The 27,482-nt window shown below is 46.0% G+C and overlaps 1 protein-coding gene across 1 annotated transcript; it reads right to left on the bottom strand.

Moving 5' to 3' along the window:
• BLK (BLK proto-oncogene, Src family tyrosine kinase) lies at positions 1-26,894 on the bottom strand (the record flags this gene model as incomplete). The annotated part of the gene is made up of 13 exons (XM_079532665.1): positions 1-209; positions 634-765; positions 1,546-1,696; positions 5,011-5,087; positions 5,628-5,807; positions 6,227-6,379; positions 6,848-6,997; positions 10,510-10,613; positions 11,318-11,416; positions 12,346-12,439; positions 18,886-18,934; positions 20,396-20,498; positions 26,815-26,894. 13 exons carry the CDS (start codon positions 26,892-26,894, stop codon positions 1-3), a joined length of 1,581 nt encoding a protein of 526 aa, XP_079388791.1.
• Positions 26,895-27,482: the final 588 nt, after the last annotated feature.

Below are 27,482 nucleotides of genomic sequence, written 5' to 3'. Positions count from 1 at the left end.
TTATGGCTGAGGCTCTGCCTCATACTGCTTCTCTGTGGCCGTGTAAAAGTCCTCAAGGACGGACTGCAGGTACTCAAAGGTCGGGCGCTCCTCAGGTTTGTTTCGCCAGCATCTCAGGATGATGCTGTAGAGCTCAGCTGGACACATATCCGGGCAGGGCATGCGGTAACCCTGCTCCAGGTTGCGAATCACCTCAGGGTTGGTCATCCCTAGAAAAGAAGATAGCCCATCATGGGTTATTGAGCACTGTGAGGATGTGGGGACAAGGGAAGACCAGATGCTGGGCTACATTTGAGCATCATCCCCATCTGCAGTCCCTCATCATCCAATCACCCCACCCCCAACTCCCTTCTACAGGCTGTGGCTGGATTGGAAGTACCCATCTGCAGTCTCCAGGCGTAAAGCACTTGAAGCCCTCATTAGATGCTTTGAAGCCATCCCTAAATTCCTTGAAGCCATCAGTAGATGCTTTGAAGACACCACTAGGTTCTTTAAAGGCACCAGTAGATACTTTAAAGCCATCACTAGATGCTCTGAAGCCATCGGTACATGCTCTGAAGCAATCAACAGGTGCTCTGAAGCCATCACTAAATCATTTCAAGCTGATGTGTGCTCATCCCCTACTCACCATACCTGGATAAGGGATCCTGCCGTAGGTTATGATTTCAGTTAAGAGGATCCCAAAAGACCACACGTCAGACTTGATGGTGAAAACCCCAAAGTTAATGGCTTCTGGTGCTGTCCATTTGATCGGGAATTTGGCTCCTGTTCAGTGGAAGAAAAGGGAAATGTAGGATGTGAAGGTGCCTGTGGGCATAGCAAGGCATGAGCCCTGGGTTTTGCATGCTGTTGGCTGCACTGAGGAGCTGCAGTGTGACTTACTGAAGGTTATGAAGATGCGGCCAGAGGAAGGCAATAGTTGCTTTCATTAAAGGGTTATTCCTACCTGACAACAGTCTGCACCAATTTGGTCTTTCCCCAGTAGAATCAAAGCTATTCCAGCTTTAATGATTTTCTGACCTGTATGTGCTCAGAAATACACACACGTCCTGATGCACAGGGACCTGATTTGCTCTGGGCTTTGCTTGCTTGGGACATCTGCCAGCTTCTCTATGTCCAGGTTTAAGGCTCCAGCTCCCCTCCGCAGTCCTGCGGTGCAGTGACCGAATTACATTTCCCTTTCCTCCCCTTTGGGCTGACTCACTGTTCACATGTAGGTGCAGGCAGCAGGCTTCATTAGTGGAGGTCAGATTTCTCTAGGGATGCAACCTGAGATTCAGCAGCACTCCTCCAAACAGTACCCAAAGGCCTTTTTCCCCATTTCCACCTGCAAACCTCATTTGTTTATTTATGTTCCCAAGTGCTGCTGCCTCTCCTGGGAGCCTGGCGCTTTCTGAGCCTGCTGCCTGGGTACTACAAGGGCAGAAATGGGGACTCTGGTCCCAGCCCAGCCTTTGGATGCCCTGTGTCTTGGCACATCTACAAGGTAAGAGGACTGGAGGTAAGGGAAATTAGAGACTGAGGCAGTGCAGGAATGGCACCCACCTTCTTGTGCCAGGTATTCATCCTCGATGATCCTGGCCAAGCCAAAATCAGCAATTTTGCAGCAGAGTGTCTCTGAGACAAGGATGTTAGCAGCTCTCAAGTCACGGTGGATGGAGTTCATTCTCTCAATGTATGCCATTCCCTCTGCCACCTAGGGAAGGAGAACAGAGCCCATCTTCATCTGTCACCTTCCCAAGGACCACTTCTTAGCATGGTTGCATCTCGCCCACCCTTATGGATGCACAACTTGTATGTAGGGTTGCCCAAATGCCTCCATGTGCATGGGATTACATCCTTGGATGGATGGATGGATGGATGGATGGATGGGTGGGTGGGTGGGTGGATGGATGGATGGATGGGTGGGTGGGTGGGTGGATGGATGGATGGATGGATGGATGGATGGATGGATGGGTGGGTGGGTGGGTGGGTGGATGGATGGATGGATGGATGGATGGATGGATGGATGGATGGATGGATGGATGGATGGATGGATGGATGGATGGATGGATGCGTGGATGGGTGGGTGGGTGGGTGGGTGGGTGGGTGGATGGATGGATGGATGGATGGATGGATGGATGGATGGATGGGTGGGTGGGTGGGTGGGTGGGTGGGTGGATGGATGGATGGATGGATGGGTGGGTGGGTGGGTGGGTGGGTGGATGGATGGATGGATGGATGGATGGATGGATGGATGGATGGATGGATGGATGGATGCGCGGATGGGTGGGTGGATAATCAGATAGATCCATAGACAGGTAGATAAACAGGTAGACAGAAACATCTGCACGTACACAGATGTTACCCACATATCTATGCATACGTGCAGCTCTACCAGCATTCAGCCAGTCTCTCAAAGCTTTGAACAGCCAAGTCAAGCGGAGCAGAAGCATCACTCTCTGTTTTGCTCAGAAGTTGTGGCTTTGAGTTGTGTCTGTAGTGAGCTGCAGAAAGTTGAAGCTAATCTGAAGCCACATCAGTGGATTCCCGATTTCTGCCACAGGACTATCCCTTCTAGTTGGGATTTTAATCATCAATACTACAGATAAAATAAGTGAATTCAAAAAAGAAGAATTAAAAACAAAACAAAACAAAAACCACTCAGAGAGCTTGTCTGTCTCTCAGTCACAGTACTGAAGTCCAGATCCAGGAGAATCAAAGTCTCTTCAGCAACCTCCTCTGCTCTCCTAAGCAGACCTTCTTTAGAGTGGGTTGCAGATCATTGGAGAGCCTTCTACAATAGAGATGAGACTCATGTTTTCATCCATTGGGTTGGATCCAGAATAGGAACCAAGGACAGAATGTAGCTGCCCTCAGATTTCTATGGGATGCAATAGAGAAGAAAACCCAGATATGCATAGTAATATGACTGACACAGAGGGTATGTCCCTATGCAGACCCCTTGTCCTGAGAACAAATTGCCTTCTTCAGTCACCTCCGTATTTTGGGAGGCTCTTTCTCCTGAGATCATCCTTCAGCATTCAGCTCATTGGAGCAGCCCTGGGGTGTGCGATGAACCCCTATAAACGAGGGCAGTGATCTTTTATCACTGAGTGCTGGGTGATGTGGGATTCCAAAACTACTGTATCAGCCAAGTCCAGATTTGTGCCAGGCATTTTTCAGGATGAGTGGATGCACGCAGCACTGCTAATAATGGTTAGCACCTATTAAAGCTTTTAAACGCCTGTGGGTGATGGCAGAGCAATTTTCCACCCCGTACAGATTCACATCAGCTTCTCAACTTACATGTGGTTTCAAACAGGATACTAACACATACTTTCCAATGCTGCGTTTCTAACTTGTATCAAAACCCCTTCTGTGCATGTGCTGCCTTCTGTAGTGGAAAATGGAAGAATTGATGTCATTTCCTCTCCTGACCTGATGAGATAGGACCCAGTGATAGGCTCGTTCCGGCCCAGAGATCTTTTGAGCTTTCATGCTGAAGAGTGACCACAGGATCAAGTGCATCAGCCCAGTACTTTCTAATTTTAGCCCCAACGGATGCTAGTGGATCCAAAATTATGTTTGATGGGGTTGGATGCCTGCTGGGTCATCCCAATACCACAGACAGTCATAGATTGCAAAATATCTCAAGAGACTGCCTTCTTCCTCCTCCTCCTCCTCATCTCAGAGATACTGAGTGTCTGAAGCCAGCCGAGGAGCGAAGGGAATGATGAAATCTTTGAATTGACGCCCACAGCACGAAGGATGGGCAGAATCCTTCTCATGCACTTCAGGCGGCTCGTGTGGGGCATCACATTGCTCAGATGTGTGGGCTTTTGTCCTGGAAGCCATGGGCAGTTCAGGGTCCTGCAAAGAGTATGGAGGGATGCCCAGAAAGGTGCTTCCAGGTGCCCACGGAGAGGGGACATCCACATGCACTTGTGCTGAACCCCAGTGTCAGTGCCAACTATATGGGGACTCTTCAGCCTTCTCCACTGCAGTGAATGGGTTTCCGGCAGCTCAGAACAACCAGGTCACATTCAGGGCTCAAACCCTGAGCTCAGAGAGATGTTTAGGTTCTCAACTCTGGAAGTTGCATTGGAAAAGGTCTCTCTCATGGTCTCCTGCAAAGTCTGTGTCATCAGACCTATACAACCGTGGTGCTGGGGACAGGCAATTTTCAGACTATTCCATACTACTGCCTGGAAATTCTCTATCATTCCACATGTTCGTTATTGCTCTCCTCTTCCACAGAAATGCACTGAGCCATGTTCTGAGGTGTAAATCTCCTGCCAAATCCAATGGTTCTCTGATAGCAATGGATTTGGATCATTATGCTTATTGTCAGATGTTTGAAACAAACCACAGGCAATATATTTCAAGAGATCAAATAATGAGAAAAGGCAAGGAGACAAGTAGGGAAGGGAAAAGTGAATGAGAGAAGGAAGGAAGAAATTGAGGGAAAAATACTAAATAAGGGGGTTGCAGATGGATTAAAACGACAAAACTTAAAAGAACAAAATCCTACAAAGGCAAAAAGTAGTTCTCATAAGGAATGATATATGCAGTTTTGAGGAGCAGAACATCTTTAATGACCCATCATCAGGAGGGAAGAACTGAGGAAAGCCAGCAGGTCTCTACAGTGAAACTCTCTTTGTTGAGTTTTCCTTTTTGTCTTAAGAGAAAAAACCTTCTTCCTGCTCAGTAAGCCATAAAAATAAAACAAACCAAAAACAAACAGACAAAACTACAACAATAAAAAATAAGCAAAAAAAAAAAAAAAAAAAAAAAAAGGTGTCCTCTAGCACTGCATTAAGTTCCTCTGAGGCTGCCCAAAGGCCAGCAGAGCATTGCTGATGTGACATGCACATTAAGATGAGGGCTGAAAGAGGAACCTTCTGACAGCATACCAGGAGGTGCTGTTTTCCTCTGTGACACTCGATGCTGGCACAGACTTACTTTGAACTTGCAAGGGACAAAAACAAATGATGGCCTCCAGTTCATTACCAATGGCTGATCACTAACCTGAGCAGACATATCAATGAGTTTGGGCAGATTCAGTTGGCTTCCTTCCTCTGTCTTCAAATAATCCAGCAAACACCCTGCAAAAGAGAAGAGATGGTTGTGAGTCTTCTGAATATGTCTGTGCATTTGCTTTCTCTGGTGCTTCTCTGAACAGGCAACAAATCTGCCCACATCCTGGAGAAAATCCAAGGGAAGGCAGTGGGTGTCCCCCCGCAGCACCTTCTGACAGTGTTCTGAAGAGCAGCCAAGTTCTTCCCTGCACACACCTCTGTAAAGTGCTGGACATTCTTCACTCAATGCCTCATGGTCAAGAGGGGCAAAAAAATAATTTCACCACGAGAACAAAATTCTGCACTTCCAATAGGAATGGGGAGATCAGAACTTGAGATAATCTTCAAATGGAGTGCCAGCATTTTATGAAGTGGCTTATGAAATATGTAACCACGCATTTAATCACTCAAAGAATCCCTTCCTTTTCCAGAAACAGCCTCCTAGATCACTTACTGCTTTTCTTGTCAGTTTGGTACAATGTCCACCCATTACACATTGGAGTACCAGTCATCTCACTGACTTGATTTTGCAAGGATTCTAACAAAAGCATTTGGTAAGGCTCTTACCATTGGCCATGTACTCTGTCACAATGTAAATTGGCTGCTTTGTGACTACAGCATAGAGCCGGACCAGCTTATTATGCTGGAGCTTCTTCATCAAGTTTGCCTCTGCCAAGAAAGCATTGGGATCCATGCTGCCCTCCTTCATGGTCTTCACAGCCACCTTGAAGTTGTTCTTGTAGTAGCCTGCAGGGAGATAAAGATGCACTGAGGAATTCTGGCCTCTCTGCAGGCTCTGTTGGGCCACATAAGAAGAGCTGGTGGAGCAGGAAGCAGAAAACCACAGAAACAGTTTTCAACCTCCCAGCAAAAGAGAGTGGTAAATCTCAGACCAGCAGGCTGTGAGCAACAGCAGGGATAGGAGGAGATTGGAGAGGCACATCAGTCACATCTGCCCTATGAAGCCCATGCTGAACCATGCAAGTACAACCTGTCTGGTCCTTCCCAGGAGAACAGCATCTACTGCTGCGGGTGTGCCCAAAAAGTAGGTGTTCATACTTCAGGTGTTCATACCCATACCCAGACCAGTCCTGTCTTGAGGAAAGAGGGTTTTCTATCTCCTCTGTTTATACATTTCTTCCCTGGAATGGGGTCACTGTACTTACCCATCCACACTTCCCCAAACTGCCCGCTGCCAAGCTTCTTCACAAGTTTCAGAGACTCCCGTGGGATCTCCCACTCATCCTGTACCCAGGGCCTCTGGGGAGCCAGAGATGTGCAGGGAGCTATGAGCCTCTGGCACAGACCATCTCCCCTCTCTGTGTGAGCAAAAAACACAAGACAGTTCAATGGACAGTTTGACAGCAAACTTTCAGCCCCAGAACTAACCAGCTCCTCCTTGAAGAGGAAAAAGCCGGCTCATGGGACAACTCCATAACCCCACACTGTTTCAGCCACAGGGATCAGCACAGCCAAAATGGATCCAATGAAAGGAAGAGGCCCAAAAAGAGTCATAAGGGAGAGCAGCTTGTTTAGCAAGTCCCAAACCTTTCCAGGTGTTCCTCCTTCCCTTCAGTGCTCCGTTCTCTTGGTGACTTCCCAGTTACAAGGTGGGAGGCAGAGCTCACCCTCACATTGCCCAAGGGCAAAAGACAGGGCATGGGAGCCCAGTTTGGAGGAGAGTATCTTGCTCAGGAGAGTGGATGGAGTAATGGTGGTGGCTAGCAAGCCCACCCTCCCTCTGCCCACCTCCTGCTGGAAATCAGTAGGGAAGGAAAGCAACTTACGGCTGTAATGATGGATTAGCTCTGGCAGGGTGGCAAAAGTCATCCTTGGGGAGATGTAATAACCTCCACCGTCTAAGGAGCGGATCCTGTAGTGTTTGATGATGTCCCCATGAGCAGAATCACTGTCTCTCACAGACAAGGAATAGGCACCTGGAGGGCAAGCAAGAGAAAAAAATGTGAGGACAAGCAGCAACTCAGGGACCAGCAACCCTCTCTTATCTCAGCTGTCTGCAGCTGTAGGCACTTCTCCCAGCCCTTGCTGATTCCTTCTCATCGGGCTCCAAAACTGCTAATTTCCATCTTTCCATCTTTTTTTATGTTTGGATTTTGTGTTGAGAGACGTGGTTTAGTGTTGCATTGCCTACTACAGTTTAGTGAGTACTATTGGTGACAGGTGGATGGTTGGACTGGATGATCTCAAAGGTTTTTTCCAACCTTGGTGATTCTGTGATTCTATGATTCTGCATGTGAAGAGGGTGAAGTTTCACTAGAGCTTGACTGGGCCAGTTGAAGCTTGATTGGGTAAGACTTGTGTATGCGGTGACCAAAGGCCCTGTGGAAACCACATGGTCATCAAAAACACATCTTTTTAGGTCATCATAGTCTTTCCACAGCTTCCCTTTTTCATCTGAGCTCTCTCAACCATACCACCTCATCCGGACAAAGCAAGTGACTGCAGACCTGCCAGTTTGTAGAAACAACCCACCAGTACAACCAGAATATTGGTTCACAGGAGAAATAAGGTCAAGAAATGTGTCCCTTTTCAGTGTTATCCAAGGTCTCCAAGGTCTTTTCCTACAGCCCATAGCCCAAACCCAATTCCACACTGATCTGTTTTCGCCTTATAATGGGGTTATAATCCAACCCATGGATTTATGAGCATATACATATATATACATATATATATAAAATTATTTTTTTTCTCACAGAAAGAAACCAAAACAACCAGAACAAGACACTGCAGCAACTTCACACTTATGTCAGGGTAAATTTCAATACAGCTCAACATTACTTTTTTTCCCCCTTTGTCTGGATCGCATTTCTGGAGAAAGCTGTTATAAGCCTGCTGGGCTGTTAAGAGTCCAATACATCAACTGGGTTGATAGGCTGCCTTTTAAACATCTGAAGAGGCAAGGCTATATATGTCAGAAAGCATGTATCTGTCATATAGGATCATAAGCAGAAATGGGGCATTCCATGCTGACTGTGAAACCTTAATCCTCCACATGAGGGGAAAACTTGCCAGCACGTAATGCTGCCTGGCTGGTGTTTCTTCATCACAGCATCAGTTCTCACTGCAGTTTCCTGCACTACATCTGCAAACATTCCTTGTGCTGATAATTTAAAAAAAGTAACAATAGAAAATCACTTCTGTGGACATTGCTCTATTGCTGTTGATTATGAGCCTCGACCAGCAGGATCTGGGAGAGTCTACAAGTTTTCCACAAGCAAGCAGTTGCTTTGGGATGAATTCTGTTCCAAACTATGAAATACAGTCATGTAATGTTCATGGAAGACCCCCTGGTTTATATGCAGATCAAGGGAATCCAAGACTGGAAGCGCACCGCTTGGGCATTATGGAGCCCTGCACCATCCTCAAGAGTGCAACAAAATACTCCAGCAAAGGGCCAAAGAATGGCTCGTTTTCCACAGCCCATGTCTCGTTGATTAAGGGCTACAACTACACAACTAAGAGTGTCATTCCCAGAGAGACATGTATGGTTCTTGTTGAGGGCAGAGAGGTGATGCCATAGGGCTTGTGCCTGCAGTGCTTTAGCATAAGTTTGGCTAGAATGGATTAACCACATTCATGCAATATTATTATTGTCATTGTTATTATTATTGCTTCTATTATTGTTGCTGTGGCTGCTGGTGATGTTATTTTAATTTCACGGTGACTGAAACAATGCACAGGCCAGGCTACAGCTCAGCAAAGTTGGGCTTATAGGGCATGAGTCCAAGAGTGAGTAGCATGCATGGACATGGCTTAGGGCATGTAGGGGCTTCTGCAGAGCAAGGTCTGCAAAAGGAAGGAGCCAGACATGGTGTGAACCCATCTGCAGTGATGACACACAGCCCTACAGAAGGCAGAGCAGGAATTAATGACTAACGTGTGCCTATGTGTGCCTGGGGACTGCAAGCCAGCAGAGATCTATTTGTTAGTATGGTTGCACCCCAAGTGTCTGCTCTCCTGCAGGACCTGCTCTCCAGACCTGACAGACCTTCCAAACCTCCTGTGTCTTTCAGAGCAGTGATGTGCAGCATGCAGCAGTGACAGGGGCTCCAGGCATCCTCCGGGCCAACATATCACCTACCTACTACCTGGCTAATCCTTATCCTGTCATTAGATCTTATGATCACATTTCATCCAAAGCCAGAGTTTGGTTTGCTGGAGTGAGTGCCGTGGAGCTTTCCCTGTCATTCACTGTGTTTGGTTCCTGTTCCTCTGGGAGAAATGTGTAAATGCAAATCATAAGAGTTGGAAAGCACCTGTTCTCTCTTCTCTCAATGACAGCAGAACATTTAAAACATTACATGGAGCCATGTGGATGGCAAGAGTCTCACCTTTCCTAGTGATAGTTAGGATGGCCAAAAGGGGTTACTGCCTCTCAATCACAAGGACTTTCCCCTACATTCCTGCATCACATCCCAGCACAAACCTGGGTTTACATACAGATAGGTCCACATTCTGTGCTGGATGCCAGCTCAGAACAGTGTGGGCACCACCAAATCTTGTCCTAAGTCTCAGAGCCTCCTGTTCTGGGTTTGGGGTCATCCCTCAGGGACTCTCAGTGTCTTTCTGCTTAAAGAGTAGCAAGTTTGGTATGGGAAAAGCACTGAAGGTACAAAGGATTCTGCTCCAGATCATTCCAAGGGCTGTTTAGTCCCCTAAACATGGGTATCACATACCTGTGAGATGTTATGGGACATCTGCATGGGCCTGGCAGGTATGATGCAAAACTGTATTTTATGGAGCATCTGGATGGCTCTGAGATATCTATGTTTAGGCAACCAGATCAAGCCCCATTGAATCACAGAATCATAGAACCATTCAGGTTGGAAAAGACCTGTAAGGTTATCCAGCACAACCCCAGCCCAGCCCCACCATGCTTACTAACCACAACCCTCAGTGCCACATCCCCACAGTTATGGAACACCTCCAGGGATGGTGAACCCACCTCCTCCCTGTGTTAAGTATTAGTTAACAATAATATCCACTGCCTAAGAGATGCAGAGATGTTTCCCCAGCGGTGTGTAGAGGAATCACCATTTTAAAAATAATAAAATAAATAAATAAAAGGAAAAAGCAAAACAAGAGAGAAATATTTCCTTAGGGAGAAAAAAAGGGGAAAAAAAAAAAGAAAAAAAAAAAGAAAGAAAGAAAAAAGAAAAAGCCTCTAAAGCATTGTTTTGGAAAGTCTTTGGTGCTTATCTCTGTTCCTGCATCTCTGCCACGAGCTGTGGTGATAGGAACCACCCTCACCACAGCCTGATCGATATGAGGAGCATCATGAGGACATCTAATGCAGCCCTGCTGAGCCTGCCAAGCGTGGTTCTGTCCCACAGCAAACTCCAACACTGGCATTGCTGAACCACGCAGCTCAGGTCTGGAAGGTCCTCCAAGCTGTGCCCATGCCCAGCAGTCGCTCTGTGGATCTCACCTGTGCTGGTCTCGCTCTCTCGAACAAGGAAGGAGCCAATTTTGTTCCCAGAAGACAACAGCAGCCGTTCAGCATCTTTTCTGCTCAGAGTTTTAAAAAACCACCTGGGAGACGGAAAAGGTAAAACCGTTTTGGAAAAGGAAAAGCTCGGAATAAGAAAAAGGACATTCTTTCCAGTTGGTTCGTTTTTTTACTGTTACACTCTGAAATGAAGGGTTATTTTTATCGGTTAATAGATTTTCATTTGCTGGAAAGTGGCAGTAATGAGATGTTTTCGGTATATAAACAGCAGATTTCTGTCACTTTGGGCTTGCTTCACTGCCTGTTCAAGCAAAGCAGAGAGCTGAGTTTGTTCCAGAGCTGCTATACACAAGCCCAGCCAGGGCAGGGACCCACAGCTCACCTGGCAAACCAGTAAGCCCAGAAAGGCCAAGTGTGAAGCAGATACATGGGCTGGAGGTGCCAACTGCCATTAAAACATATCCCTTGGATACAAAGAGCATCTGTGCCTTGATCCCATTTCTGCATGCTGAACTCAGTAACGGCTGGTTCTCTCTAAGAGGCGATTGCCAAGGTGGATCCCAAGGGGGATTACTGGGGCTAATCCTCTGTAACTGAATACCATCGAGGAGGATAAAAGATGGGGAATAAACCTTTCCTTCTGCTTTGATACAGAAACCCTATTGGATCAAATCATTCTTTGCAGGGAAGCCTACATCTGGGCTAAAGCAACAGCTAGTGTTAGGATGCTGTTTTGGGAAGGAAAGCCCTGCATCAACCTTCACCCCTCACCAGTTTATGCACTTACTTTTCCTGTTCCAGGCTGTCTACTAGTGCAACGAAGTTGCTGGGGATGTAGCCTTTCTTCCCACTTCGGAGGGATTTGGCCAGCCACCAGTCCCCCTCGCTGCAAAGCAAGAAGAAGAAGTGTCAGTGCCCAGAGGAGGCTTCACAAACGGGTACGGATTAGAGGACAACACGGTTTATGGTGTTCTGAGTGCTCTTTAGGGGAGATGTTACTCTGTGAGCTCATTCTCCTAGGGTCACCACTTGTTTGAAGGCTGCTGAGAAAAACAGCGTGTGGCCTGTCAGTGGCTTCTCAAGGTGACAGCTTCTTTCCATTGATGCAGAGGAAGCATAGACCCAAACCTCTGCTGTGCACCAAAAGGGAGACGTGGGACATCAAGGTCACCATCACTTAATTTTGTCACTTGCACAGGGACATGGGGACTCCTCCATTCTGCTCCTACCTTTATCTACCAGCCACCAGCTTTGCTGTCCTACTCAAGAACGAGCCATGACTAAAAGCCATGCCCCTCCAGTGGGACCACGTTCCCATGCTCCATGTGTCCATTCTGTCCCTTCTGGAGGCTGCCTCACAGGATAGCCAAGGACAGAGCAGCCCTCCGAGGCTAAACGGGGCCAAAATTCACTCCTGCCCTTTTATGGGTTGGGTAGATGAACAGCTGGCCTCTTCTCTCATGAGTTTTAGAAGATGAAATGAAATCATTCCTCTCCCTGGCTCAACTCTGTCCTTTTCTCTGACAGCGCCCAACCCACATCCTTTGCAAAAGCACGATCAGCACAAAATATGCAACGGGCTACTTTAGTGGTGTTATTCATCCAACTTCTGCACCCCTGTGAACTGGCAGGGGAGAAGGTCCCAGCAGCAGCCAGGCATGGACACAACCTGACTCCAAAGTGCCTGTAACCTCAGGAAAGCAGGACAGTGTCACCTTCCACACCTTCACAGCTCTGGTGGGCAGCAAATTCATGTCTGATCTCAAAGTCCCCACCTCTACCAGCCTGGTTGTGCTCGACTTTAGCATCCCTTACTTGGAGAGGATCTGAAGTTTCTCCCCCTTGACCAGCTCCAGATCACGGTCACTTGAAGCAGCAAAGTCATACAGTGCAATCACAATGATGTCATCTACAAGAAAAAGCAGCATATTGAATTCAGCTCTTTACTGGGGGTGATACACACTCAGTGGTCCAGTGGGGCACTTCCCCCCTTTCCCATGATCCCAAAGCCAAGATTTCCCCCAGCCCATCTATCCTGCCAGCCTCAACCTCTGCTCAGAGCTAACTCTATTTTACCCAGGTTTCCTGTGCTTCGCTTTTTAAAGCACTCCAGATCCCCACATACACAAAACCCAGCGTGTCAACAAGGAAGAAGTGTTTGTGTGGAATAAGAAAAGTCAGAAATAATCCGCCAGTGCTTGGCCTCGGTTCTATGTGACAGTAAACAAAATCTGCTGTGGCAACATTGCCCGGGGATTTTGACTCCAAAAGAGGAGGCTTTCTTGTCTAGAGAAGATACGGATACATTTCAGTTCCTGCCAGTGGAGCCCGTTGCAAGGGTCTGACTCTCCCTCCAAACGCTCTCAGCTCAGCCCATATCTCTCCATCCCTTTTACGTGCCATCTCTTGCAGATGTGTCAACACCACATGTAAGTCATGCTGCTGTCTTCAGCTCCAGCACCCAGCTGCTCACTTTGGTTCAGCTACAATTCCCGTGAGGGCAGTGGTTGCTTCAGCATTTCCTCTCTCCAGACCCCAAAACCAATGCTCCGTGTCTCCCATTTCTCTTGCAACCCACTTGGGCCAAGGCTGTGAGCAGGACTGAGTCCTCATCCCTTACCCTGACACCCTAACTACACCCGTGCTGGTCAGGCACATCTTTTGGCCAAATGAATTTCTGCGCCCTGTTGCACACAAGCTGTACTGTGCATGGCACTGCGTGTGTGCATGAGGCTGATCTGTGGGCTGGGGGATCTCTGTATGGGAGCGGAGCTGCTACATGTGCATCCCTTGCTGGTGCTGCTCGTGGAGAGGTTGTGTGACCTTTAATGTGTGCTTGCAGCTGCTGAAGCAGAAACGAGCAGCTATTTTGGGACAGAGCAAAACCTATGAAGGTGATCGGCATAGATGCACAAACACAATCACTGAACCAAAACGTGGTAGAAAAACAACAAAAACAAAAAAAAAGGGGGAAAGGAAAAGGGAAGAGAAAAGGGAAAGAGAAAAGGGTAAGGAATAAGCAACATAACAACAACAACAACAAAAAAGAGGGATTAAAAAAACAATGAAAAGGAAAAAGAAAAGAAAAAGAAGAGGAAAAATAAAAAAAGAAGAGGAAAAAGAAGAGAGAAAAGGAAAAGGAAAAAAAAAAGAGAGAAAAAGAAAAAGAAGAGAGAAAAAGGAAAAGGAAAAGGGAAAGGAAAAGGAAAAGGAAAAGGAAAAGGAAAAGGAAAAGAAAAAGAAAAAGAAAAAGAAAAAGAAAAAGAAAAAGAAAAAGAAAAAGAAAAAGAAAAAGAAAAAGAAAAAGAAAAAGAAAAAGAAAAAGAAAAAGAAAAAGAAAAAGAAAAAGAAAAAGAAAAAGAAAAAGGAAAAGGAAAAGGAAAAGAAAAAGAAAAAGAAAAAGAAAAAGAAAAGAAAAAGAAAAAGAAAAAGAAAAAGAAAAAGAAAAAGAAAAAGAAAAAGAAAAAAGCAAAAGAAAAAAGAAAAAGGAGAAGAAGAAAGGAAAAGAAGGAAGGAAAAGAAGAAAGAAGAAAAGAAAAGAAGGAAGGAGAAGAAGAAAGGGAAAGAAAAAGAAGAAAGGAAGAAAGGAAAAAGAAGAGGAAAAATGAGATGAAAAATAAATGGAAAAAGAAAAAGAAAAAAAGGAAAAAGAAGAGGAAAAAGAGAAAGAAATGAAGAGGAAAAAGAAAAAGAGGAAAAAGAGCAAAACAAAAAAGAGATGCTTTGCCATGGAATGTTTTTAGCTTTCAGGCAGCCTAACAAATGCACCAAGAGCCACGGACAGGCTATACGCAGTGTTTTTCAAAACAGACTGTCAAGCCACTGTCTCCGTGTGACCTTTTCAAATAATGCCACCAGCAAGAGAGCCAGACTGGCCTTTTGTCATCAGCAGATAAGACGTCTGTGGGGCAGCTCGGGCGCTGGAGCCGCTGGCGACTGGCGGGCAATGAGGGATGTGGAGGGTCAGCGTGGGAGGGGTGGGAGCAGCTTTGCAAACCCAAGCTGTGAGCAGTTGCGAGGAGGAACTTGGAGGTGCAGGAGAAGTTTCAGCAGAGCTGTGCTCTTTCCTACATGAGGGGAAAAGCGTGGCCGGTCGCAGGGCTTTGAAGTCTTAAAATAGCTTGCAAGGCTGGGAGCTTCCCTTTGAGGGATCTCAGAGCATTTGGCATTAGCAGTGCATCCATCCATCCACTTGCTGCCTTCGGGAAAAGCAGGTGTTATCTCAGCTTCTCCAACACAAGAGGTGCCGGGCATTGCCTGCTACAAGGTGGCTGGTCAATGTGCCCTCTATGTGCACCATCCCACTCCTCTTGTGAGTGAAATCACGCACTAGTTCTGCTTTTCCTTTGAAAAGTAGAAGTAAATGTCAAGTATCGAGTGGCTGCATGTTCGAATAATTTTAAAAAAAAAAAAAAAAAGGAAGAAAAGAAAGAAAAAATGTAGTTTTGATGTTTAAGCAACTAAGGGAAGTACAGATAAACAAAACCAAAAGTAAACAACCAAAAAAGAAAAACCAACCCACCCAAAAGAGAGAAATCGAGAAAGAAAGGGAATACATTTTGCAAGGACAAGAAAAAGGGTTTGCATGGTGAAAAAATAACGCGACTCCCTCTTATCCCCTCTTCAACATTCATGCTGAGAAACATTGCACGCCGATGTGAGCCAGAAGAAAAGCGCTCTCTCCGGCCAAGCCAGCAGGACTTGCCATCTCATGATGAAAGCAGCTCCTTCCCTCTCTGAGTCTGTCACCCTGCTGAGAAACAGCACCGATGATGCTTTCTTGGCCCATTTGACTGAGTTAGGTCATGAAGCCGTCGGGGCTGCTGGGAGCAACTGCTTTGCAGATAGTGCTAGCAGCACAAGGGCTTTGATGGCGAGCCAAACGCGTCTTGGCTCAGAGCTGCTGTCAGGAAAGTGAGATACCAGCTCAGTTTGCGTAGGCCGAGCGCCAGTTTGATGGCTAAATGGAAATGCTTCAACCAGGCTTCCCACCGTTGCCCCGTCATGAATGGAAGGTGTTTGCAAGCATCCCATGGTGGTGGAGCCATGCTATGGTTGTGGCAGTGTCTTACAGAGGATGGTGAATTGGTTTAGAGCTGGCAGTAGGGTTAAAGACAGTTGTGAGGTGCTGGAACAGGTTGCTCAGAGAGGTGGTGGGTGACGTTGGGTTGGAAACAGCCAAGGTCAGGCTGGATGGGGCTGTGAGCACTGATGGAGCTGTGGGTGTCCCCAGTCAGTGCAGGGAGTGGGATCAGATGGCCTTCAAGAGTCCCTTCCAATTCAAATGATTCCATGATTCTGTGACACTACGTTGGCTCAACCAAGAGATATGCTGTTAAAATTGGGTCCTGTTTCCCAGCTCAGCAAGACATGGGCTGGTTCACCAAGGTCTGCTTGGAAAGCGTGCCTTCAGAGCATAAGTTTGCAGTGAAAGAATGTTTTCTGCCAGATACGTTTCTGCCTTCTGCATCCATGCACCATTTTGACTCAGTGAATGTTTTTGCAGGCAATTTCTGCTTTCCTCATAAAATCATATCAGACTGTAACTTCTAACTTCTTTTATTAGGAAACTGGAACACTCACCCTCATCTTCCTTCCCTCTCTTACTTTTGATTGAGAATGATATTTTTGTACAAGAACTCCTCATTTCTCACTGAGAAATAAGCCTTCTCAGTAGAAGAAATTCCTCTTTCCTTTTCCAATAATAGCCACATTCCTGGCAGCATCCTCATCAAACTCAAATCCATCTTCAGGGAACAATAAAATAACCAAGAACTTGGATGCTAATTTTGCAGTACTTCAAAGGACTTCTATTTCCACAGCACACTCAGCTCTCACCTTCTGAAAATCAGACCTGCTCATGCTATGATTAGTCGAAAACAAGCCCTGAGGTTGAAGAAGTTGCAGTTCCTCAACTGGAAGAAACATCCTTGTGGAGAAGCTGATTCTTTGTGCACTCTTAGGTTATAATGATGCATGATGAGAAGCATCCAAAACAATCAGTTGTTTCCATCAGTAGTGCTTACACTCAGCTGTGAGCAGCTGAAAGGGTAAGGGTGGGTGTTATTCTTCCTATCTCTACATCTTATCTATCTAATGCAAGCTAAGAGCAGCAGCTCTAGCAATGGAGCTGTGTGCTTGGACCTGGTCTATGATGTGCTGAGGGTTTTGGAAGTGCAGAATTAAAGGTACATTTTGACTTCATAGAGTGGAGGGAGGACCCAACACCGACCTTAGAGGCACTGTGATTAAGGATCTGTGGTAAAATGAATGAGAGACTCACACGATGGAATAACCCACAGTAAGTGAAGAGTGGGTTCACAACGCTGCCACAGCTGAACTCAGAGTTATGTACCTCTTGCCTGTCTTCATGCTACTTCCATTAAGACAAAAAATGACAGGAGGAATTAGGATTTTATAGCAAAACATAAATAATTTCTAAGATGGCAGTGTGAAATCTTGAAGTTGTGGAGAAGATGCACAACAACAAGAGCAGAAGGAGAAAAAAAGTTGTAATGAAAGGAAAGGGAAAGAGAAAGGGAAGGGGAAAATAGGGAAAATTGGGGAAAAGGGAAAGGAAGAACTGGAGAGGGAAGGGAAGGGAAGGGAAGGGAAGGGAAGGGAAGGGAAGGGAAGGGAAGGGAAGGGAAGGGAAGGGAAGGGAAGGGAAGGGAAGGGAAGGGAAGGGAAGGGAAGGGAAGGGAAGGGAAGGGAAGGGAAGGGAAGGGAAGGGAAGGGAAGGGAAGGGAAGGGAAGCTGAGGTTGTTTCTCAATTAATATTACTTGTCAAGCATTCGTAGTCAACACTTTCACCTTGAAATGCTCTCACAGGATCTAATTCAGATCTTCTGTTTTTGTTATATGATTGAATTGTCTGGAAATTATGTTTTGTTTATCAGTTCCCTTGAATAATTCTTTGTCACCAGAATATTTCAGATGTCTCACATGGTTCCTGCCATCTCATGTTGCTACACAGGACAAAGGCAGACATAGCATCATTTCTGGAAACTTAGGCACCGATAGAGAAAAACAAGAAGTTCCTGAATTGTCAGTGAGAGTATTCCTCCAAAACTGGAACCATACCCAACAAGCAACAGCATTTTGACATCTGCAAATGTCTATCATGGTACTTAATGCATTTTTTTGCATCTTTCCACTTCTGCCTTCTGGCATGAAGCAGAAGTAAAAGGCGTCTCTGAAGACAACTTCTGTCATGCTTCTAGACAGAGCAAAAACTTTGCTGAAAAAATAAGCATGAAAAAACAGTGATGTCTGCTCAGTTGTGGAGGTAGAAGACTTGTAAATGACTGTTTTTACATGAATGGATAGTGATAGGACAAGGGGGAATGGTCTTAAACTGAGACAGGGGAGGTTTAGGTTGGATATGAGGAGGAAGTTTTTCCCCCAGAGGGTGGTGAGGCACTGGAACAGGTTGCCCAAGGAGGCTGTGGATGCCCCATCCCTGCAGGCATTCAAGGCCAGGCTGGATGTGGCTCTGGGCAGCCCGGGCTGCTGGTTGGTGACCTGCACACAGCAGGGGGTTGGAACTGGATGAGCATTGTGCTCCTTTGCAACCCAGGCCATTTTGTCATAAGACCATGAAGGCCAGATCTGCTGTTACACTGATCATATCCATTATCTTTCTTTTTCCTATCCTTAGCCCTATGTCCCCTTCTACTCTTCCATCCACATGAGAAAATGTTGCGATTTGCCAAACGCTTCTGTCCAAGCTTCCTCTATATTTTCGCCTTCTTCTAATTCTCTCTCTCAGTCTGTAATCTGCAAAATCTCTTTGACACAAAGAACTTCAAGCTGCTGTTGGAGGCTGGGCAGAGGTAGCAGAGGGCTTCCTGCTGAAAGGCAATCATCGTCAAAATGCCATCTGCAATCTGCTGATAATTGCAGAGGTGGTTGAAGCCAACAACTAGGCTCCGAGCAGGGGCTCTGAGCATCTTTATTTTGTACTTTTCTTTCTTCTCATTCTCTTTGTAGTCTCTCTCTGCTGTTTCCTCTGAAATCTTCAGCTGGCTGGATATCGCATCCACAGGTTCTTGTGCTGCAGACAGATGGATCTCATGCAGTTGGTGCCTCAGATCTCACTTTGCTCAGCCAGGGAAGGAGTGCATTTCTCTCTTAATTTCTTCGATGAGTAGGAGAAACTGGCCGCTATCAGCATGTAGTGATTTAAACTCTTTCAAAATGAACAATAAACTCCTTTCCTGGCAACACTAAAATTACAAAAACCACATGGTTGTAACATGACAGCTCATTCTCAAGACCTGCTGATGGAGGACCACCACTCTGCAAAGCCCCACAGGAAGGCGAAGGAAACAGCAATTGAACTCAGCATCTTACCTTGTGCAGAGGCTTGGTTTAGATGAGAGAGGCTGATAAACTGTCTGCCCTTTGATTGAAACAGAACAAGAAAAGAAGACATAATTACTTTGCCATGCTTACAGAAGGACCTGCTTTCAGCTTCAGAGATGAGAGGGAGCCCACTGCAGCCAGCCAACAGCCCACACACCTGGATCCCTACATGTCGTGATGGTTTTATTATGTATTGCTGTGAGGTATTTGTAGATGGCTTGACTTTCACCTTGCATAAACCTTGACTGCCTTGTAAATAAAAATGTAACTTCCTAGCCACTCATTCAGACCCTGCTCTGTCTAGCTCTGATGCCCAGTCTTGGATCAATGGAGGATGAGACGTGAATGGCCCCCATGGAGAAACAACTGTTGCAGTATTATTTGAAGCAGAAACCCTGGGATGCTCTTTGCTGTGATTGTCCCAAGGCTTGTGGAATATTTTTTGCTCGGGGATACGTTTTAAAAAGAGGCAGTGACTCTCTAGTAACCTAAGACCCACTGAAGGGAGCCTTTGACCGCTGCCAGGGATATTTATACATTTGCCAAAGGAGTGAACTAGAGACAAAGCATTAAAAAACATGCATTGCTTCCAACCCATGTTACTCTTTGACTTCCTGCTTAGCAGCAGTGCAGGGAGGGAGGGAGGGCTGCTCACCCCCTAGGTAATGCCTCCCTCCTCTGAGAGCTTGAGACCTGAGACGGTTTTCACTTACAAGTTGCACCCAGAGTTTCTCCTGTGCTGGCATCTGGCTGCACTACTGACAAGGGCAGGAAGAAAGAAAACATCTTCATGTTTTCCATACAGTGAGAGGCGGCTAGATTAAGTGATTTCCTAGGCTTATATGTGGAGTTTATCATTTTAGGGCACCAAAATCTGAACCCAGTAGCTGACTGATCTGTGCTCATGCAAACATGGGCTGTTTGAGTTCACAGGGAGCAGCAGGAGCTCAGCATTTCTGATTCTCAGCCCAACACAGATCAGCTGCAGACCCTCTATCAATTAAGCTCCTTGCCCTCCCTGATGGTAAAGCTTCCTCTGTGGTTTGAATGTGGCAGCACTGAATCTTAGCTTGAATCTGACCCATCTTTGTGCTTTTTGCAAGTCAGCAACATGAGCCTGGATTGCAGAGAGCTGAAGGCAGCAGAGCCCAAGTGATGCTCAGCATAACACAGTGCTTCAGAGCACCATTATTGCAAGCACACTCAGAAAGTTGACATCCATAACACAAAGAGAAAATGGAATCCACTTTACGGAGAAAAAACTCAGAGCAAGAAGGTGATGATGGAACTGTTCACCCCGTATTAAGAAGCTGATGGGGATAAGCCAGGTGTAAACATTTGTTTTCCCTCGCTTTGAACTTTTCCCAATTGGTTGACTAAATTTCAGACAACAGAAGTACTCCAGCTCCTACTGGCACACAGAGGTATTGCCTGCATAACTCCAGACACTATCTGGGCTGCTGAGGACTTCGGTAAGGACACAAAGCTGGAGACTTACTTTGGGTGGGGCAGGAGGAGGCCTACTCCTGTTTTTCGGATTGCTTCCTGATGTAAATTTCTCATTGGACATCAGCTGGTTTTTGCTCCCAATCAACCCCATCCTGGAAGAAAGACCAGAAAGTATTTTATAATTAAATTGTTCTTGGGGAAGGATGTAAGCAGTGAGAGACAAAGCAACCTTCTCACTCATGAAGAAGAAAGCGAAGATGTGAATGAGGGGCAGTGGGACAGTGGATGGATGAATCTAAAACCACCCCAACAATCCTACCTAAAAAGTGTGGGCATAGAGCTTGATTCAGTTGGCCGTGTGCAATGCCCCAGTACTGTCTGAGATGCTCTCAGGTCTCACAAGGTGTGGGTCTCCTGCACATCATGAATTATGTTTTCCAGATAGACGTGGGTTAGAGAACACACATCCCAGGCACCTGGAGAAGCACTAGACACAAGTTAATAAATCTCTTTCCATGAGCTATCTTCTGGTCCACTCTAAGTCTTTCCATACTTGTGCTAGAGGCCTGGCTTAATTTGCGGCCCTGAAATGTAATTCTGATCAATAATCCCAGCATAATACCAGGTCTAGGTAAAAATAGCCAAACTGCTGCAGTCTTAGTCTTCTCAGCTCCTTAAACATGTAGGGAGCATTTGAAGCTCACATTATTGTAAAGCTATTGGCAAAAGCATATAAAGTATCTACATCACCACATCATCCAGCACCAAATTTTGCCCTGGTCTCTGTTTTGAAAAAAAAAAAAAAAAAAAAAGACATCAAAATATATGGTTGAAACATCAAGGAAAAGGCAACAACAACAACAAATCAAATCCAAACTTCAAATCTTTGTATCTGGTCAATGACACATTGACTTCAGATTTTGCCAAAATGTCTCAAGGTCTGCAACAAATACAAAGGACTAAAGATCCAGGGAACAACATTAATAGTCATCTCCCCCAGATGTCAATCTGATGCTGTGTCATGATTAGAATCCAACAGAGGATTCTAAAAACTTTCCAGCAAATCAGACTTGTGGGAAAAAAATTATCCAAGTAAAAGTGAAATTTTTCTTTTCTAGTATGGTTCTCATGTATCAAAATCTGGGACCTTTGGAATGAGAAAGTTTCCAACAGAGCCATCTCAGTATTCTAAGGTGACCAAGAAAAGTCTTCAGTCCTTGAGAGAGAAGGAGATGATGGCCCCAAGAAGAAAAAAGACTCCAAGTAGGGTCTTCACAAGCTCTGAGATGATGAACTCAAGATGAGCAGAAGATGAGGAGCCTCAAGAGCAGAGAAGTTGGAAGACCCCAATTTCTTTTTTGAACTACCTTCTCCCTTCTGCTAAAATGAAGAAAATGGGTAGACTCACATGTGTTATTTTCCCCAAACAAAAGCTTTACAGCATCCATACATCTCTGGGCTTTTCTCAAACCCGAGCCTTCAGGTGGTCCATCCACCTGTAGATAGACCTCAGCATCTCTCTGGGCAGAGACTCAGTGCAGGTTGCCTTTGCCTTAGATACATTTCTATGGTCTTTGTACATGTTGTCTAAATACCCATCACAGGATCTTTGATATACTTTTCCCCTAAATGGGAGTTGCTGGCATGTCAATTGCTACCTTTTCTATGGAGTTAGGGTATAAGAGAAATAGCAGAAGTCTGCTATATTTCAACCATCAATCACGCCACCAGGATTGTTTTATGAAAGGACCAATGAACAATATGCAGGATGAGGAATACACGTTTTGGGATCTTGAGTCACTCTCAGGGATGGCACTGGTGGAGCCGTGTCATGGAGGGCATGAAGAGGTGTCAGCTACAGCAAGTGCCATCAGATGACAAAGGGCTTTGTGGCCATCCCATCTCTACTGACAAGGTTTGAGGAGAGCAGGGACCATGCTCTGAGCTCTGCATGTCCACACAGTGTTGCTGTGTCCAGGGGATCGCCCTTGTGACATCTGGGTGTCATAGAATGGCTCGGGTTGGAAGGAACCTGGAGGATCATCAAGCTCCAACCCTCCTGCTGCAGGTAGGGCCGTGTCCCACCACGGAGCTTTCTCCCCACAAACATACAAGTGTCAAGGACACAGCTGTGCAAAGCCACACCGAGAAGCAAACAACTCGTCCCATCTCAGGCGGGAAATAGAACTGGTGAGAAATCTCCGGTAAAGGTCATCCGCTCCCACCCACATCTTTTCCTGCACTGCACACAGAGATTTGCACAGCTCTGGGTAATCATAACCCCTACAGAACCCAACGTTCACACTGCCAAGGCCTTCGGTATCCAATGAGCCCACCCTTCGTGCCAGAAGGTCCTAGATAAATGGACAGATCATGCCGCAGTCCAACAGTGACCGAAACAGAACGCTGCTTGTCATCTCCCAGCACATTGCTGGTGAAGTTTTCATTTTCTTAATTTCTTTTTTCCCCCCAAAAAAAGGTGGATGAGAGGAACGCACACTATTCAGAGCATTTCTGCTTATGGTTAATTTCTTTTTAAATCTATGTCGCACACAAAAAAGTAAGATTGAGAAAAACAACTGAAAGTAACTGATAATTCTCCCGGCATCTTATTTGCTCTTTTTTGTTGCTGTTGTTTTGTTTGGTTGTTTTGTTGGCTTGTTTCTCCCTAGAGGAAAAGAGCACTGAAGAGAAAATAGCAAGTCAGAAAAACAAGGAGGTGTCCCTGGCTATAGCAGGAGGTTGGAACTGGATGATCTTAAAGGTCTCTCCCAAACCAAACCATTCTGTGATTCCATGATTATTAATTACTGAAAGTGAGGAAACCTCTCCTTCTGATAGTCCTTGAGTATAGATAAGAAAACTATTCATTGCATCGATAATACTTAACTAAAATGCTCTCCTGTGTTCATTCTTCTTTTCACTCATTTCCTCAAGTCTACTCAAGTTCAAAACCAACACAATTTATTTTAAGAACATCTTTTTAAAGCAACCAGAGTTCAAAACTGAATAAAAGTATTTGATGCAATGCAAAATTTTCCAGATGTCCAGCTCGGTTGCTGGCAAATTTTGAGTAAGAATATTTCACGCAGAAGTCTCCTTGAGAGAGTCAAGTGAGCCCTTGCTGAGCAACCTGAAAGACACAAGAATGGTGAGCCCTGTGCAGCATCCGTCTCTGAACAAATGCATGACACACATGCACATCATACACACACTGGATGCTTGGATAGGAAAGAAGATGGTCTTTAGAGGGGACACTTTGGCTCAGGAGAGCCGGATGCAGGTACATATGTTCCTGCAACAATGGTCCAAGGGAGGTTTCTGTAGACCCCATCAGAGCTCATCTCATGCAAAGCTTCCACTGACAACTGGGTGACAGAATTGTGATGGAGAATCAAGGATGTGACTGAAGGTTCTATCAACGCCCGTCTTTGAAAGGGTTTGCAGAACATTCCCTACTGAAACAAGCCATCAAGCTGTGCCTGAAGTCCCATTAAGGAGTCCAGTAGAGGTGAACACAAGTCTTTGCTGATCATAGGGTTTGAGGATCTGCCTTTTCTCAATGCTGGGCCTTCTCAGTTCTTTAGGGTGTCAAAACAAACAAACAAGATGGTGACAAAATGGACCTGCTGGATACACACAGGTATTTGTATTTGTTGCAGCAGATGGGAGAACAGGATGGAAGTACCTGTGCTAAGCCAGGTGTGGCAAGACCTAATTTTCCCATCCTCTCTGGGTAAGCAATCCTATATCACAGGCATGCCATCTCCTGCAGTTGGCTTCTTTCTGCTACCCAAACAAATGTTTCTTCTGATGTTTTCTGCAATGGGGATGTGGATGACACAGATGAGCAGCCTTGGGATTGCATGGGCGTGCATGGGGAAACAAGAAGACCGAATCTTGCAGAAAAGCAGAAGTCTCGGCTCGTTATTTGCTTCACCCCCATGAAATTGTGCCATGGAAAAAGAACTTAAGGCCTGAGCAAGCCAAAAGTGTTTCACTGTGAGGGCAGCTCCAAAAACCCCCAGTAAATCTCAAAATGGCCTCCTTTACATTCAGACTTTAGAGGGGGTCCAGCAAAGTGTTTTCATAGTTGACCCAGATTAGATATTTCACTTCATTTTAAAACTTCAGAAAGTCTTTCATAAGAAAATGGGTTTAAAAGGAAATGGCATTTAAAAATGCAAAACTATAAAAACATATTCTAAAAATGAAGGGTCTTGATTGCTGAAGCTCTCTTTCTCCTACCAGAAAGGATGAATGAAATCAGCTCACTTTAGATACAATGATTTAGATATGCCAGATTTGCAGTTGAATAAGTGAGGAGAAAAAAAGATCCATTGAAATTTCCCCCCAGATCTAGGCATGTCCCAGATGTATTACATACTCTGGAAGCTTTCTTCTATCTTAACAAAATAGTTCATTACATTTCCAAACTAGGCAACCTCGGATTGCTTTGCAAGACACAGCACCAAAGAATTACAGAAGAGCTTGATTAGATCAGCTACTCAAATGGGAACAAAGAAGCCATCGCTGCTGTGACTGCTTTCCAGTTCTGCTGGGGTTTGGTAAAGATGTTTTTAACGCTATGTTTAAGTCTGCATGATTAGCGGGTCTGTTGCTAGGAGGTGGTTAGAAGTCAGAATTGAGCAACAAGAAACGTGCTGTGCTATAAACAGCACCAATCCCACAGAAGGTCTGTCTCAGAAAGAAGGCAATGCATGCAGTGCTGCATCCGCAGCTAAAGTCATGATCACTCCTATGGCCAAAAGCTACTTCTCACTTGGAGGGACCAGAGTGCGCATAGAGGAGTTAGAAAAGCAATGTAGAAAGTAGAGCTGGAAAGCACAGAGCACTGAGCATCACGGCCTCCGTTGGAGAGTGAAGCAGATGCCTATGTTACATGTTGCATCTACACAAAATCACTGAAGACCTGGAAGGTTCCTATTGGCAATGCTCAAATGTCATCCAGTTCAGGTTGGATATTAGGAAATATTTCTTTTCTAAAACAACGGTTATGTGCTGGCACAGCTGCTCAGGGAGGTGGTGGGGTCTCTGCCCCTGGAGGTGCTCCATAACCATGGGGATGTGGCACTGAGAGACGTGGTCAGTGGGTATGGTGGTGATAGGTCAATGTCACACTTCATGATCTCAGTGGTCTTTTCCAACCTTCATGATTCTGTGAATGCCTTTTGAAAACGCTTTCATCATGACCTCAGCTCTAATGTTGTGATGGCCAGGTGGGGATGGATCTACAGGAGCTGAGATCCTGCAGCATGGGGATGGGGATGCACTGGAGAGAGGAAATAGGAGGGCAGGGCCAGGAGAAGAACACACAACTCTTTGAGTGCCAGGAGTATCTCTGGTGCTTACCATGTATGAGCAATGTTATCATAAAGCTGCATTGCTGCATAACAATTTCTGTTGGCATTTCAGTCCAAAGCTTGTTCATGGGTTATAGGCAAGTTGGAGCATGGCAAAGGGAGATCCACTCCACAGGCTAGCTCTGACTGAGGTCTAAATCCTGTGAAAATGGGCACAGCCTGTGCTCCTTAGCCAAAAACTGCAAAGCTCTGTTTTGAAATACTTTGTGGGCACATTCTGGTGATCTGCAGGGATGTGGAGTGAGCCTGGCCTAAACCAACCTAGCCTTCAGCCATGGGGACATGAGGAAGGGCTGTGCCCTTAGTGATGGGGGCATGAGGAGATGGATGCGGCGTCCCTCCACACCACTACATTTGGTCAGCCATATTTCTGCCCTGAGATATGCCCCTCCTGCAAGCCCTCCTTGTGGAGACAACACGAGTAGTTCAGATGAGCTCTCATCAGCAAGGGAAGCCTTTTCCATGTGAAATTGATGGGATTTTGCAGGATCCATCAGCCCCTTGGGTCAGGCCTCAGCAGGAACGATCCCCCTTCCCAACACGCTCAGATGGGGCCTCGGACCACAAGGAAAGATGTACATCTCCATGGGGAAAGATGGGATCTCCACAGGGAAAGAAGGAACCTCTATAGAGAGAGATGTACATCTCCAGCCCCACTTCCGAACGCTTCCAATTGCTTGGAAAGCCTTGTCAGAAACAACTCCTGAGCTCAGGACCCTTCCCCTGCTGATCACAGCAGTGTCCAGCTCCAACCAGCCTCCCCCACACATACACTTTGATCTCTTCCACCGCAGGCCCTGGGGAACTGGGAGGATGGGAGGATCAAGGTACACACACCTGGCACACATTTCTCTCCTTCAGCTGCAAACCAAGGGAAAAGCCTCCTTGAAAACCATCCCTTGGGACCACGTTATAGCAACCACTGGTGCTGCTCCCATCTTTCCTCTCTGTCTTATGGATAGAGGGGGAAGGACACAGGGCAGGGAGATATCAAATGAAGAGGGAATGAAAGAGGAAGAAGGTAGAAGAAAGCCTCCCCCACCCTCAGGGAAACGTTCAGAGGGGTGGGATGAGCCCTACTTGCCTGTTTCCTATGAAGCTGCTCCTGGAGACACGACCTGAGGATGGGCGAAGCACTGGTTCGACCCATGACCGATGCTCCATGGGGCTGAGAGCCCTCAGAAAACTTCCCCGTTAGAGATCCCTGGCTCACACCACGTCCCCACCATCCATAGGACTGAAGGCTTAGAATGTTGCACCCCCAGGTTGCAGAAGCAGCCTGATTTTGTGATTGCGTTTAATGGACTTTCTTTTTTTAATCACGTCTCCGTGTCAGAACTGACTCCTTTCTTCCCTCAGAGGATTCCTTGCTCTATTTTAAATATTGGCATGATCCATCCGTAAGGGGGGGCAAGTCGCACTTCCCAGACAATCTGGCCAAAACAGCACTGAGGAAGGCGAGAAACTCAGAGAGAACCCAGGCACAAAACCCATCAAACCCCACAGGCTACTAACAGCCGTCATTAAAATAAGCTGTGACGACTGTGAATGGGCCGTGTTTCCACTACGCAAACCACCAAACTTTAGGAAACAGCTGAACAAACCTTGCAGTGATTAAATACAAAACGAAAAACAATAAAAAAGACTTTTTCAGATGAAATGCATTTTGTTCCAGGGAGCCCCAACCCTCTATGAACCTACTCAACCATAGAACTGAGGGGGCAACACGGTCTAATGACGAAGACCTGGACA

Source organism: Tetrao urogallus, assembly GCF_951394365.1.
Source record: "Tetrao urogallus genome assembly, chromosome: 2".
Lineage (NCBI taxonomy): Eukaryota > Metazoa > Chordata > Aves > Galliformes > Phasianidae > Tetrao > Tetrao urogallus.
Note: the sequence above shows the minus strand (reverse complement) of the source record. Positions and strands in the feature narration are given on the sequence as shown.